The sequence below is a fragment of the Rhinopithecus bieti genome, unplaced genomic scaffold (assembly GCF_001698545.2).
Source record: "Rhinopithecus bieti isolate Rb0 unplaced genomic scaffold, ASM169854v2 scaffold_19722, whole genome shotgun sequence".
NCBI lineage: Eukaryota > Metazoa > Chordata > Mammalia > Primates > Cercopithecidae > Rhinopithecus > Rhinopithecus bieti.
The window spans coordinates 564,141-577,603 of record NW_016809905.1 but is presented as its reverse complement, the minus strand read 5'-3'; the positions used below and the strand labels follow the sequence as shown (position 1 = coordinate 577,603).

At 40.0% G+C, this 13,463-nt stretch overlaps 1 protein-coding gene across 1 annotated transcript; it reads left to right on the top strand.

Annotated features, from left to right (window-relative positions):
• Positions 1–769: 769 nt before the first annotated feature.
• On the top strand, positions 770–8,705 carry MS4A2 (membrane spanning 4-domains A2). The gene is made up of 7 exons (XM_017890772.1): positions 770–927; positions 1,779–1,908; positions 2,400–2,534; positions 4,804–4,860; positions 5,411–5,572; positions 5,955–6,053; positions 7,604–8,705. Exons 1-7 carry the CDS (start codon positions 872–874, stop codon positions 7,700–7,702), a joined length of 738 nt encoding a protein of 245 aa, XP_017746261.1. The 5' UTR covers positions 770–871; the 3' UTR covers positions 7,703–8,705.
• The last annotated feature ends 4,758 nt before the right edge of the window (positions 8,706–13,463 follow it).

Here is a 13,463-nt window from a genome sequence, read left to right as displayed (position 1 = left end):
AGCCCTGATTCTAACTTAGGCATACTGTTCAATCCAATGCTGTTTAGATTTGCTAGTGGGATTTGTTATAAAGTTCATGCCTCTCAGTGTTTTCACTATCCCATTCATGCCATTGTAAAGATCTAAGCACCATCAGTCTAATAATTTAGCAGACAAGGGAGTCTTCTTAGCTTTTACACACTATCAGGTATGGTTCACAGCAGTTATAATGCAGCCTGTTGTATTTCCAAGACCATCTGCTGCAGAGAATCACGTAAACAGTTTCCAAAAGACAGAAAGAGAGAGGAAGATGATAGATATTAACGTCAGAGATGGATCTGGAGATTCAGAGACTAACACACACTCACTCACATACAAAAACAGCACTTCAGTTTTGGGTCCATGTGTGAAACCAAGTATGCCTTAAACAAGGAAGACAAGCTTTTCAAAAGTGCAGTTGGAGAACTTCTGCCAGAGAAATGGCTGAATTAGGACACAAGGGGGGGAAATTCCAGAAGAAGGGTACATCTCTTTCTTTTCTGCAGTTCGTTCTCACCTTCTCAATTTCTAGTAAAATGTCTCATTTTCAGGTTCTGTAAATCCTGCTAGTCTCAGGCAAAATTATGCTCCAGGAGTCTCAAAGTTTCTTATTTCATATGAGTCTTTATTTAGTAGACTTCTCAATTTTTCTATTCATTACAAGTGAAAGCCTGTTGATCTTAATCAGCCAGGAAACTTATCTGTCTGGCAAATGACACATGTATAAAGATAACCATCAGTGTCATGAGGTAACCCATTTCAACTGCCTATTCAGAGCATGCAGTAAGAGGAAATCCACCAAGTCTCAATATAACAATATTCTTTACTCCTGGATAGCTCAGTTAATGAAAAAATGGACACAGAAAGTCATCAGAGAGCAAATCTTTCTCTCCCACAAGAGCCGTCCAGGTAGGTACAGGGTATTATTTTTTTCTACTCTCAGTCACTTAGTGGCAGGGGAAGTCATAGTTACAGTGCTTAGGAGATGAAACTTTATTGATTTAGGCATGGATCCATCTAGTTTAATTAATATATTGGGTATGAGGAAGCTACTTGCCGTACTTTCCAAGAGATTCTCTCTCCCTGGAAGGGAACATTTTTACTCAGCTTGTAAAGTGGAAGTAACAGATTTTCTCACATTAGAAGCTCATTTTCTGGGTATGAGACAGGAGAGTTCATACTAGGTATGTAGATCTCTTGCTTCTGTGTCTGATATGTGCTGCAGGACACATATCCTTCACACATGCTTTTGTAAATACTTTATAAAGTAACCTGCTTCTTGATTGGTCTTTATGATCCACAAGCTGTGGGATGCTTCTTTGAAGATGAAAATAGTAAGAGTCATCCCCTCATTGCATTCTGTGTACATGAAGTTGGGGTTTGTTACTGACATAATATATTCAGATACATTTCTATGTTAAAAGGATTGTGAGATGCATAGGTAACTGTGTTTATTTTCAGTTTTACTTATCAACATAGATGAATGAGAAAGAACTTGAAAGTAACACTGGATTAAGAATAGGAAAATTTGGCGTGGATTTTGTTCCATTTTGTCCCATCTAATCACTTGGATAGTGTTCAGGTGTTCTTGGTCAGTTACTTGGATGCTCTGAGTTTTAGTTTCTTAGTGATTACAATGAAGATTTGAGTTACAGGATGGCTTTGAAAAAATAAACAAAACTCCCCTTTCTGTCAGTCGAGGATGTTGCACAGGGAGTTAGAGAATGTTCTTATGACTGAATTGCTTTTAAATTTCACAGTGTGCCTGCATTTGAAGTCTTGGCAGTATCTCCCCAGGAAGAATCTTCAGGCGGACTATTGAAGTCAGCCTCATCCCCACCACAGCATACATGGCTGACAGTTTTGAAAAAAGAGCAGGAGTTCCTGGGGGTGAGTTAGCTTCCTCCAACTTTGACTCAAGTAAGGGTTGGGTCTAGAAAAGAATACTGAGTTGCATCAACTGTTTTCCCACTTGGATTCATGAGAGGTGGCAGGTCCTCTAAAAAACATGGTAGATAAAGTGCTGATACTAACTGGGCCCTTTTGGGAACAGAGAAGCATTTCCTCAAAAAGACTTTAAATTGCTAGGATGAGAATGGCCAATAGGAGTGAAGAATTCATCATCTTTCTCTTTACTTAGATGTAAAGAACAATTACTGATGTTCAACATGAGTACGTACATAAAGGCGCATGGAGAAAAGTATTGGTCATCCATGCATTAGGTAGTGCTTATATCAATTCCTATAGCGGCCAGGGTATTCTGGAAAGTCTTACGTGTGGATCACTTCTCCAGTTTCTCATGTTCGGCCTCTATTATTAAAAAATGATACAATCTTGGGAAAATATTTTGATTTTCATGAAATTCATGTGTTTTTCTATAGGTAACACAAATTCTGATCGGTATGATATGCCTGTGTTTTGGAACAGTTGTCTGCTCTGTACTTGATATTTCACACATTGAGGGAGACATTTTTTCATCATTTAAAGCAGGTTATCCATTCTGGGGAGCCATATTTGTGAGTATATATCTATAATAGTTTCTGAAATAACGTTGAACATAGGTCTCTCTCTTGCTAAGAACTAACCAGTTATTTCCAGTATTAAGATGATATTTATAATTCCTAACATAGATATGCTCATTAACAACAACAAAACATTCTTTTTATAATTAACATTGGGTTAAACATTTAGCCCACAGTTTTATCTGATGAGAAACCTGAATCTAATTCAAGTTAAATGACTTGCCTAAGCGACACCTGGCTGATAGTAACTGAACCTAAACTTTCAGAATCCAACTGCAAGAACATACCTCTAGCACTATTCATCAATAAAGTTATACGATGACTACATACAGCTTTATATGTCAACTAAAAATAATAGCAGAGGTTGAGCACGGTGGCTCACGCCTGTAATCCCAGCACTTTGGGAGGCTGAGGTGGGTGGATCACCTGAGGTCAGGAGTTCGAGACCAGCCTGGCCAACATGGTGAAACCTCGTCTCTACTAAATATAAACAATTAGCTGAGTGTGATAGTGCATGCCTGTAATCCCAGCTACTCGAGAGGCTGAGGCAGGAGACTTGTTTGAACCTGGGAGGCAGAGGTTGCAGTGAGCTGAGATTGTGCCATTGCGCTCCAGCCTGGGCAATAAGAGCAAAACTCTGTCTCAAAATAATAATAATAGAAAACAAAGTTATCTTCATGAAAAATGAGGAAAGAGATTGCTGGGGTGAGAAAAATTAAGATCAATGGGCATATGGTGACCTTCTATGCCCTAGAAACTTTTAGGTATTTTCTCATGGCATCTCTTTTACTCAATGTTCTATGTGGAAAAACAGGTGGATGAGTGAGATAATAAGGTGTATAACTTTTTAAAGGTCTAATTGACATATAATAAATTGCAAGTATTTCAGGTGTACAATTTGCTCACCTTTGACACACATAGACACACATGAAAACATCACCACATTAATACAATGTATGTATCTATCATTTCCAAAAGCTTCCCTGTGTACCTTTGTAATTCTTTCTTCCTCCCTCCACTCTTTCTCCTCTCATCCCCAAGAAACCATTGATCTGCTTTCTGTGAATATAAATTAACTTACATTTTTTATATAAGTATGTTCTCTTTACTGTTTGTCTTCCTTCGCTGCAGTTATTTGAGATTATTCATGTTTTTTCATTATATCGATACTTCATTCATGAGAATACATTTTAATTCTAAACTATATCACATTCACTTTGCATTCTGCTAAATCCTTAGTGCTCAGATGACTTGTTCAGGACTCTCCTTGAACCTCCACCCCTGTTATAATTGAAACTTGTCTCTACTGTCTTTTTATTTCAAACACAGCTTATTAGGTGTCTCTCAACCCATCAAACTCACAATCTGAGTCTTTAGGAGATTGCTTTGAATTTGTGCTATTGACTTATATTTATATCAAACATGTAAATGTTTGGTAAAAATATCATCATGTACATTTTCATAATTACTCTATATTCACATGATATATGTCAAACTCTGGAAATATCCATGCCACAAACACATGTTTCTTGCCTAGAGGAGCTGATGGAAGATGCACATACAAATAGACAATTGCAATAGAATGAGAGTGGTAGTCTAACAGATTCATGCCCCTGATGTTGCTGGACGTTGCTACTCCAAGATTAACCGCTGCATTGTCAGGGTTAGCATCTCCTGGGAGTCTCATGTAAATGAAGAATTTCATGCTCCATCCAGGACCTAATGAATAAGAATCTGCATTTTAGCAAGACCCTCACATGATTCATATACACTTTTTTTTCTGTTAGATGGAGTCTCACTCTTTTCACCCAGGCTGGAGTGCAGTGGCATGATCTTGGCTCACTGCAACCTCCACCTCCCGGGTTCAAGCGATTCTCCTGTCTCAGCCTCCCTAATAGCTGGGACTACAGGCACACGCCACCATGCCTGGCTAATTTTTGTATTTTTAGTAGAGACGGGGTTTTGCCCTATTCGTCAGGCTGGTCTCGAACTCCTGACCTCAGGCGATCCCCCCGCCTCGGCCTCCCAAAGTGCTGGGATTACAGACATGAGCCACCACACCCGGCCTTATTCGTATACACATTTACTTTTGAGGAGCACTCTACAGAAAATAAGAATAAGGAAATACTGGGTTCACAGGTGACATTAATAAGTAACTTTATCAAGTACCCCAAATTGTACCTATGTTTGGAAGATGGGGTTACAAAGGACACATTGAAAACAAGAAACTCATTGTGGCTCTTTTTTCCTCCTTTTTGAACAGTTTTCTATTTCTGGAATTTTGTCAATTTTATCTGAAAGGAGAAATGCCACATCTCTGGTGAGTTGCCTGTTTCTGTCTTTGTTCCTCTTTGAAAAGGTAAGAAGAACGGAGTTTCAGGAGTCTTAAGGGGAACATTCGTTGTCTCCTATATTATAGTGAATGTGGATATATGACTTTGTTTCAATCTATTTTGTGTCCTGGGGCTTTTTGCAACAGAAGTTGGATATAATCATTAGAAACATAAATTGCACCATTTAACATACAATGAAGTTTATGTTTACCTTGATGCTCGCTCTAAAAAAAAGTGTTCCCACACCGGCATTGTCCTTGTAGGTATATTCACATGATCAAATAAATAATTAGTTTTCAATTAAGAAGGAGATTTGAGGAAAGACCGTATGTGTCCATGTGGTTCCTGAATGCAGTCCAGCGAGAAAGAAATATATGCTCATTAAACAATGCGGCCATTTTCAGGGCTTCCCTTTTTAACCAAAATTTGGAAGCAATGTGGAATTTACTGAATGCATCCAGCCCTGAAATGAAGACAGGTTTATTGAATGTGCCAGCAAGTGCAGGCCCAGGTCTGAGTGTTCCTTATTATCATCAGGCGAGAGGAAGCCTGGGAGCAAACACTGCCAGCAGCATAGCTGGGGCAACAGGAATTACCATCCTGATCGTCAACCTGAAGAAGAGCTCGGCTTATATCCACATCCACAGTTGCCAGAAATATTTTTCGACTGAAAAGTGCTTTGTGGCTTCCTTTTCCGCTGTATGTATTTTTTTGTGTGGGAAGACTAAGATTCTGGGTGCTAATGTCAGTAAGAAGCCCTCTTTTCTTGTTCCATGAACACCATCCTTTTCTGTAACCTCCATTACATAGTGCAGTGTTCTGTAAGTTCACACAGTCCAGGGAGATGCTGGCTGCCCGCTCCCCTCAATCCAGGCAAATTCCTTGGGGTTAAAGTTATCTACTACAAGTAACCATCTCTGGGTTTTCCTGTGTCTGCGTGTGTGCGTGTGTGCATGTGTGTCACTTTAGAAGGACTGGTCAGATGATGGGGAGATGAAAGCAGGAGATGCTTTAAGAAAATAAACTTTTGGGGCACCTACCATGTGACTCTTGTTGTTTATCGTTTGTTGCTGTTCAATAGGAAATGGTAGTGATGATGCTGTTTGTCACCATTCTGGGACTTGGTAGTGCTCTGTCACTCACCATCTATGGAGCTGGGGAAGAACTCAAAGGAAATAAGGTAGGTAGAAGCCTGATCTAAAATCCTGAATGACAGGTTAAAGAATTGGAGCTTTATTCCTTAAAAATATGGGCTGGGTTTTCTGAAACATTTCTTCCAGAAAATAGTTTCTCCAGGTTTTATTATTTTGGTTTCCAAATCTCACATTTTAAATCACATTTTATACTCATAAGTAGCACACATTTCATAGTATATCCCCTCTGAATGAGGGTTGGGAAAATAGGATCTGTATAATGTCAGAAAATATGGATGCCTTAAAGTGTGTGGAGCACGAGAGACACGTGCAGGTGGCTTGTGAGGAAACCACCCAGGTATCTGGCCTTGTTTTCTGCCCCAGAAGTAACCGCCTATTCCTGTTTCTGTTTTATTCCTTTATTTGTTGACTTTTCCTTTCCAACTTGCTCTAAAACCTCAATATTCTTTCCTTTCTGATTCATGACTACCAACTGTTTCCACTTGCCTCACCCGCCCATTCTACCTTTGATGAGAACCACCAGCACCTGGTGCTCACGTACTTGCCCATGTCTGATGGATGAAACATACTCTCTCCATCTGTCCACTTTCCTGAGGCATTTAAGTCTAGCCACCTTTTAAAATCACTCTCGTCCAGGCTGGGCACGGTGGCTCACGCCTGTAATCCCAGCACTTCGTGAGGCCGAGGAGGGTGGATCATTTGAAGTCAGGAGTTCGAAACCAGCCTGGCCAAATGGCAAAACCAAATCTCTACTAAAAAGTACAACAAAACAAAACAACAACAATGAAAACAAAAAAGGAAACATTAGCCCAGTGTGTTGGCAGGTTCCTGAGGTTTCAGCTCCCCAGGAGGCTGATGCAGGATAATCGCTTGAGCCCAAGAGGTGGAGGTTAAGTGAGCCAAGATCATGCCACTGCACCCCAGCCTGGGCGACAGAGCCAGACTTGGTCTTAAAAAAAAAAAAAAAGTAGCCAGGCCAGTGGCTCATGCTTATACTTCCAGCACTTTGGGAGGCTAAAGCTGGAGAAACATTTGAGGTCACGAATTGGAGACCAGCCTGGCCAACATGGTGAAACCCTGTTTCTACTAAAAATACAAAACTTAGCAGGGCATGGGGATGCACGCCTGTAATTTCAGCTACTCATGAGGATGAAGCAGAAGAATTGCTTGAACCCGGGAGGCAGAAGTTGCAGTGAGCTGAGATCGTGGCTACTGCACTCCAGCTTGGGTGACATAGTGAGACTCCGTCTCCAAAAAAAAAAAAAAAAAAAAAAAAAAAAAAAAAAAAAAAAAAATTCACTTCTCTTTCACTCTCTTCCAAAGATAGATAAATAAGACAGCAGATATACTAAGGAATAACCTCACCAACTTGTCATCGACTGACATGATTTCTTTTGGGCCCACTTAGCCAGTCAGTCTGGTTTGGTTTTCTGGAACCGAAAGAAATAATTAGAGTGTAATGACAGAGAGTGTGAGAGTCAGAAAGACAAAAGTAGATGAGTTAAGTCTCTTGAGCAAGACTTCTAGGGATGGGAAATTTGTGGTGATTGATATGAAATGATTTTTCCCTTATCAGGTTCCAGATGATCGTGTTTATGAAGAATTAAACATATATTCAGCTATTTACAGTGAGTTGGAAGATCGAGAGGAAATGTCTCCTCTCACTGATTTATAAGAATCACATGTCCAGAACACTCTGATTCACAGCCAAGAATCCAGAAGGCCAAGGTCTTGTTAAGGGGCTACTGGAAAAATTTCTATTCTCTCCACAGCCTGCCAATTTTACATTAGATTTATTCGCCAGATGAGAATATTTTGTTTTTGTTGCTTCTGTTCCCCTTAATATTCTCCTTCCATTTGTAGATATGATAGACTCCTATTTTTCTTGTTTTATATTATGACTTCACATACCTCTCTGCTGGAATGTCAACATGTAATAAGCAAGATTTAACTGTTTGATTATAACTGTGCAAATACAGAACACCAGAAGGCTGGCTGAAAGTTGAGTTAAACTTTGACAGTTTGATAATATTTGGTTCTTACGGTTTTTTTTTTTTTATTTTTTAGCATTCCTAATAGTTACAGTTGGGCATGGTTTGTACCACACACCCATACCCACACAGTCACACACACATATATATAACTTACACTATATATAACTTTCTATGTAAATATTTTACCACCAGTCAATAATACATTCTTGCAATGTATTGCATGAAGTTTTATAAAAATCTGTATAATTGCCTAAATCACCAGCACATTCACTGACATGGTATTATTAGATAATGTTTGCAGATTGATAAGTAGGAAGTGGGGAATTTTATTAAGTTACCCATTGTCTGGGGAGGTAGATAGGTAAAAACAGGGAAATTGCAAGTGGAGAGATCATTTAGTGAGACATTTGTGAAAAAAAGAAGAATAAATTAAGACCTGAGCTGAAATAAAGTGAGTGGAAATGGAAATAATGGTTATATCTAAAACGTGTAGAAAAAGAGGAACTGGTAGACTTTGTTAACAAATTAAAGAATAAAGTTAGACAAGCAACTGGTTGACTAATACATTAAGTGTTTGAGTCTAAGATGAAAGGAGAACACTGGTTATGCTGAAAAAAAGGATAAAAAGGACCAGGCACAGAGGCTCACGCCTGTAATTCCAGCACTTCCGGAGGCCGAGGCAGGCAGATCAGGAGGTCAGGAGTTTGAGACCAGCCTGGCCAACATAGTGAAACCCCATCTCTACTAAAAATACAAAAATTAGCTGGATATGGTGGCATGCGCCTGTAGTCCTAGCCACTAGGGAGGCTGAGGCAGGAGAATCACTTGAACCCAGGAGGCAGAGGCTGCAGTGAGCTGAGACGGCGCCATTGCACTCCAGCCTGGGTGACAGAGTGAGACTCCGTCCCCTCCAAAAAAAGAAAAGAAAGTGAATGAAGCAAACTTACTTGAATTTCCATTATATCTCCAGCCTTCTGCTGAAAGCCTAACTTGTGTTACTTCATTTTAATCTATGAAACAAACTCTTGAGGTAAGAAATACCTCTTTTTTAAAACTGTAAGCGTCTTTACATAACAAGAATGAAAACAATTTGCCAAGACCACTTAGCCATGAGATTATGGAGCTGGGATTTAAACCCAGGCTGGCTTCACTTTAGTGTCTGTGCTCCTCCTACTTGGCTTAACTACCTGTCTTAGCTATGGGAGTTGTGAAATTAATGAACACTCTCCTCAAAATGATTGTGCATTTGAGATAGAAAACATGGAGCATTAATTGGTGGTACAGTTCTATGTAGTTATCTCTACATAACCATTTAAAAAAAAAAAAACCTAGACACAAGAACTAACTTCTTTACACCTCACACTCCAGCCCCTGGAAATCACCTATTTCCAGGTCTCTGGTATCACCTGATATCTTGGGCTCTCTTCTACTAGGGTTTGTAACAGATGGAAGATGTCTACTTCTTTTAGAATTCCTCTCTGAAGGGAGGATGATACTCTGAATATGGAGTGCCCACTTGATTATCTTAGGTTTTATTACAGAATAAAGACTCTTGCTTCTAGAGGTGTCATGGCCTGAACTATGTTCCCCTCAGAGTTTATATGTTGAAGTCCTAAGCGCCAGGACCTCAGAATGTGACGTATTTGGAGACATCATCTTTAAAGAGTAATTAAATTAAAATGAGATATTCAGGGTGGACCCTAACTCAATATGAATAATATTCTTGTAAGAAGAGGAGTTCAGGACACAAACATGTACAGAAGGAAGACTATGTGAAGACAGCAAGAAAACAGCTATTTACAAGCCAGTAAGAGAGGCCTGGAACAGATCCTTCCCTTACAGTCCTCAGAAGAAACCAACCCTGCTAAAGCCTTGATTTTAGGCTTGCTATAGCCTACAGACCTGTAAAAAATAAATTTCTATTGTTTAAGCCACCCAGTCTGTGGTACTTTGTCATTGCAGCTGTAGCAAACTAATACAAATAGGATGAAAATTAGCAGTCTGAGAAACACCGAAATTCCCAGTTAAGGATAACCAAGACATTTGGAATTAGATTGTCTCCTCAAAGCAAACTGCAGCAATTTCTCAAGGAGAATTTAAAAGCCCAGGTGATAAATGAGCCTCAGACCCACAGGTATCTCTCTCTTCTTCAGATAAATCTAAAGAGAGAATAATGAAAAGAGATTGACCATACTAATTTACAAGATTTAAAATAAATGCACGGCCAGGAGTGGTGGCTTACTCCTGTAATCCCAGCACTTTGGGAGGCCGTGCGTGGAGGGTGGATCACCTAAGGTCAGGAGTTCAAGAACCTATTAAATCAGAATTGCCAAAAGAGTGAGCCTGTTGAGGGGGATAAAGCAACTCCTTCTTGGATGCTACTTCACCACGTTTGTAACCAGCAAAAAGGGTCTGGCTGCTTGCTGAACTTCTTTCTTACAGAATGACATCAAAATAATAATGCGTTATGATAAGAAAGAGTGATATTCCTTTATTATCCGTTCTAGGTAGGGGGAAGTGTACAGAGCAATTCCACTCTTCGATTTGTGGAGGGTACGCAGGGTGTTTTAAAGAAAGGGTTTGGAATACAGAAGAGAGAAGGGGCTAGGAGGTATCAGGTGTCACGACTTGCTCCAATGTCTCCTCTTGAATTATTGTCTCATTTGGTGAAGGGGTTGGCACCTGGATCCTGCCAGGTTATAAATTAGTTGCAGTCAGTCTGATTGTTACCTGGAGTGGATTCCATCCTTGAAGTAATCTTTTTTTACTGGAGACAGAATTCCAGAAGTGCCTGGTCCCTATCAGGATCTGACCCATGAAACTTCCAAGAAAAGGTAGGACCAGATAAGAGAGCATGGTGTGTGCTTAACAAGTATGTAGGTAAATAAATGTGCATAAGTCATGGGAGCATAGCACGGGAGATGAAAGGGAGTGGAGGTTCACAAAACATTCTGAGCCTGGATTTAAAGACGAGAGGTAACACATACGCAGTTTGTCTCAAAGTTGTATCTTGAGACTGGGATGGGAAAGAGGAAAGGAAAAGATAAAAAGTTTAAAATGCAGCTTGAGGCTAGGTTGCCGGGCTGCTAGGCTGCTTGGCTGCGTGCTGACTTCTGATTGACCCCTATTCTGGGAATGCCTCTAAGATTTCTACTTTATCTACTGTTACTATAAATCCTGCCTTTAAGGAGATGTACACAATGTTCTTGCCTTTCCCTGGGGAATCGACTTCAATTGTCCTATTGTTACCAATCACAGGTTCTTAGACTCTCATGTAATAAGTGGCATGAGGCCCAACAAGTTTCCCAGTCAAGGCCTTTATTAAGGGCTTGTGTTGGAATGAAAAGGAGCCAGCGCTGGAGTTAAAGTTCTCGTGCTGTCTCCCTAAAGGCTGTGCATTGTGGTGCCTTAATACATTTATGCCTCATGCTCCATTATTAGAATGCTAAGATGTGGGAGTTATTTGTATCCTATTGCTCAAGGTCATCACCAAGGTCTGATTGCAAAAATTCAAAATATTGAAACCTCAGGCACAAGGGGGTTAAGGAGAGTGACATGCATAATTCATGCATGTCACCACGTGTGTGGGGTGCAGTGCAGGGTGCACAGGTATAGTAAGAAGTAATGCTAACACATACATGACATGGTTAGAAAATAGCAAATAAGCCTCTCCCTGGGTGGGGATTTTAGTATTATAAGGAGGCAAAGGTAAAGACCAGTCATCCTTCTGGTGCTGTGCACATGAGGGTGATAGGGTTAAATTCTTTGAGTGAAATCTATGTTGGAAGGCCATTTGCTCTAGCTTTTCAAAGGTCCTCCAATCAGAGGACCTTGAATGAAATGTATGGGACAGTATCTTGGCTTGTAAGGTTTTTCCATCAACAGGGCTGGCACTAGAGGAAGTGGGAGTGCAAGGTCTTGTCAATGAAAAGAGTTAAACTGTAAAATATTTTAAATTTGTTCTGAGTCAAATATGAGAAGCAATGATCCATGACGCAGCCTCCCAGGGGTCTTGAGAACATGTGCGCAAGGAGACTGGGATACAGCTTGGCTTTAAATCTTTTGGGGAGGCATATGACATCAGGCAATACATGTAACATGTACATTGGTTCAGACCAAAAAGGTGGGACAACTTGAAGGACAGAATTCAAAGATTTTTTGATTGACAATTTGGTTGAAAGAGTTTATTACCTAAAGACTTGAAATCAATAGAAGTGAGTGTCTAGGTTAAGATAAGGGGTTGTGGAGATTAAGATTCTTATGCAGATGAAGCCTCCAGGTAGCAAGCTTCAGAGAGAATAGATTGTAAAGGTTTATCAGACTTTAAAAGGAGCCACACTCTTAGTTGATTCTCTTCTGAACCAGGAAAAAGACCGGGAAAGGGAAGGAGATTCTCTACAGAATGTAGATTTTTCTCCACAAGAGACAGCTTTATAGGGTCGTGTCAAAATATGTAAAATATATTACAGAAATATATTTTGGGATAAGATACTTCAATTTTTTTCAGGGCTTGTTGGCTTTTGCAAACCAAAGGTATCTGAGACAGGTCTCAATCAATTTAGACGTTTATTTTGCCAAAATTAAGGCTATGCCCATGACACAGCCCCAGGGGTTCCTGAGAACATGGGTCCAAAGTGGTTGGGCTACAGCTTGGTTTTATACATTTTAGGGAGACATAAGACATCAATCAATATATGTAAGACGTACATTGGTTTGGTCCCGAAAGGCAAGACAACTTAGAGCAGGCATGGGGATGGAAAAGGGAGAAGGTGGAGTGTTGGTTGGGAGGCTTCCAGGTCATAGGTGGATTCAATGATTTTCTGATTGCCAGTTGATTGAAAGAGTTTATCTAAAGACCTGGAATCAGTAGAAGGCAGTGTCTGTGTTAAGCTGTTGTAGAGACCAAGGTTTTTACTATGTAGATGAGACCTCCAGGTAGCAGGCTTCAGAGAGAATAGACTGTAAGTGTTTCTTATTAGACTTTGCAAGGTGCCAGAATCTTCCTTGATTCTCCCTTGGATCAGGAAAAAGAGCTGGAAAAAGAAAGGGATTGTCTACAGAATGTAGATTTTCCCCACAAGAGACAGATTTGCAGGGCCATTTCAAGAAACATCAAGGAAATATATTTTGGGGTAAAATACTTTGATTTCTTTCAGGGCCAGCTATCTGTCATGTTGGTATCCTATTATTATAAAGAGTCTGCTTTGCCAGTCTTAAGGTCACTGTTTTAATGTGAATGTTGGTCAGTTGTGCCTGAATTCCAAAGGGAGGAGGGTATAATGAGGCCTATCCAACCAATCCTCCCAACCATGGCCTGAATTTGTGTTTTAGGCTAACTTTTGAATGTCCTTGGCCAAAAGGAGTGGTCTATTCAGTTATTTGGGGGGTGACAGGGAAGCTTAGAATTTTTTTTTTTTTTTTAATTTAATTTTATTTTGTTTT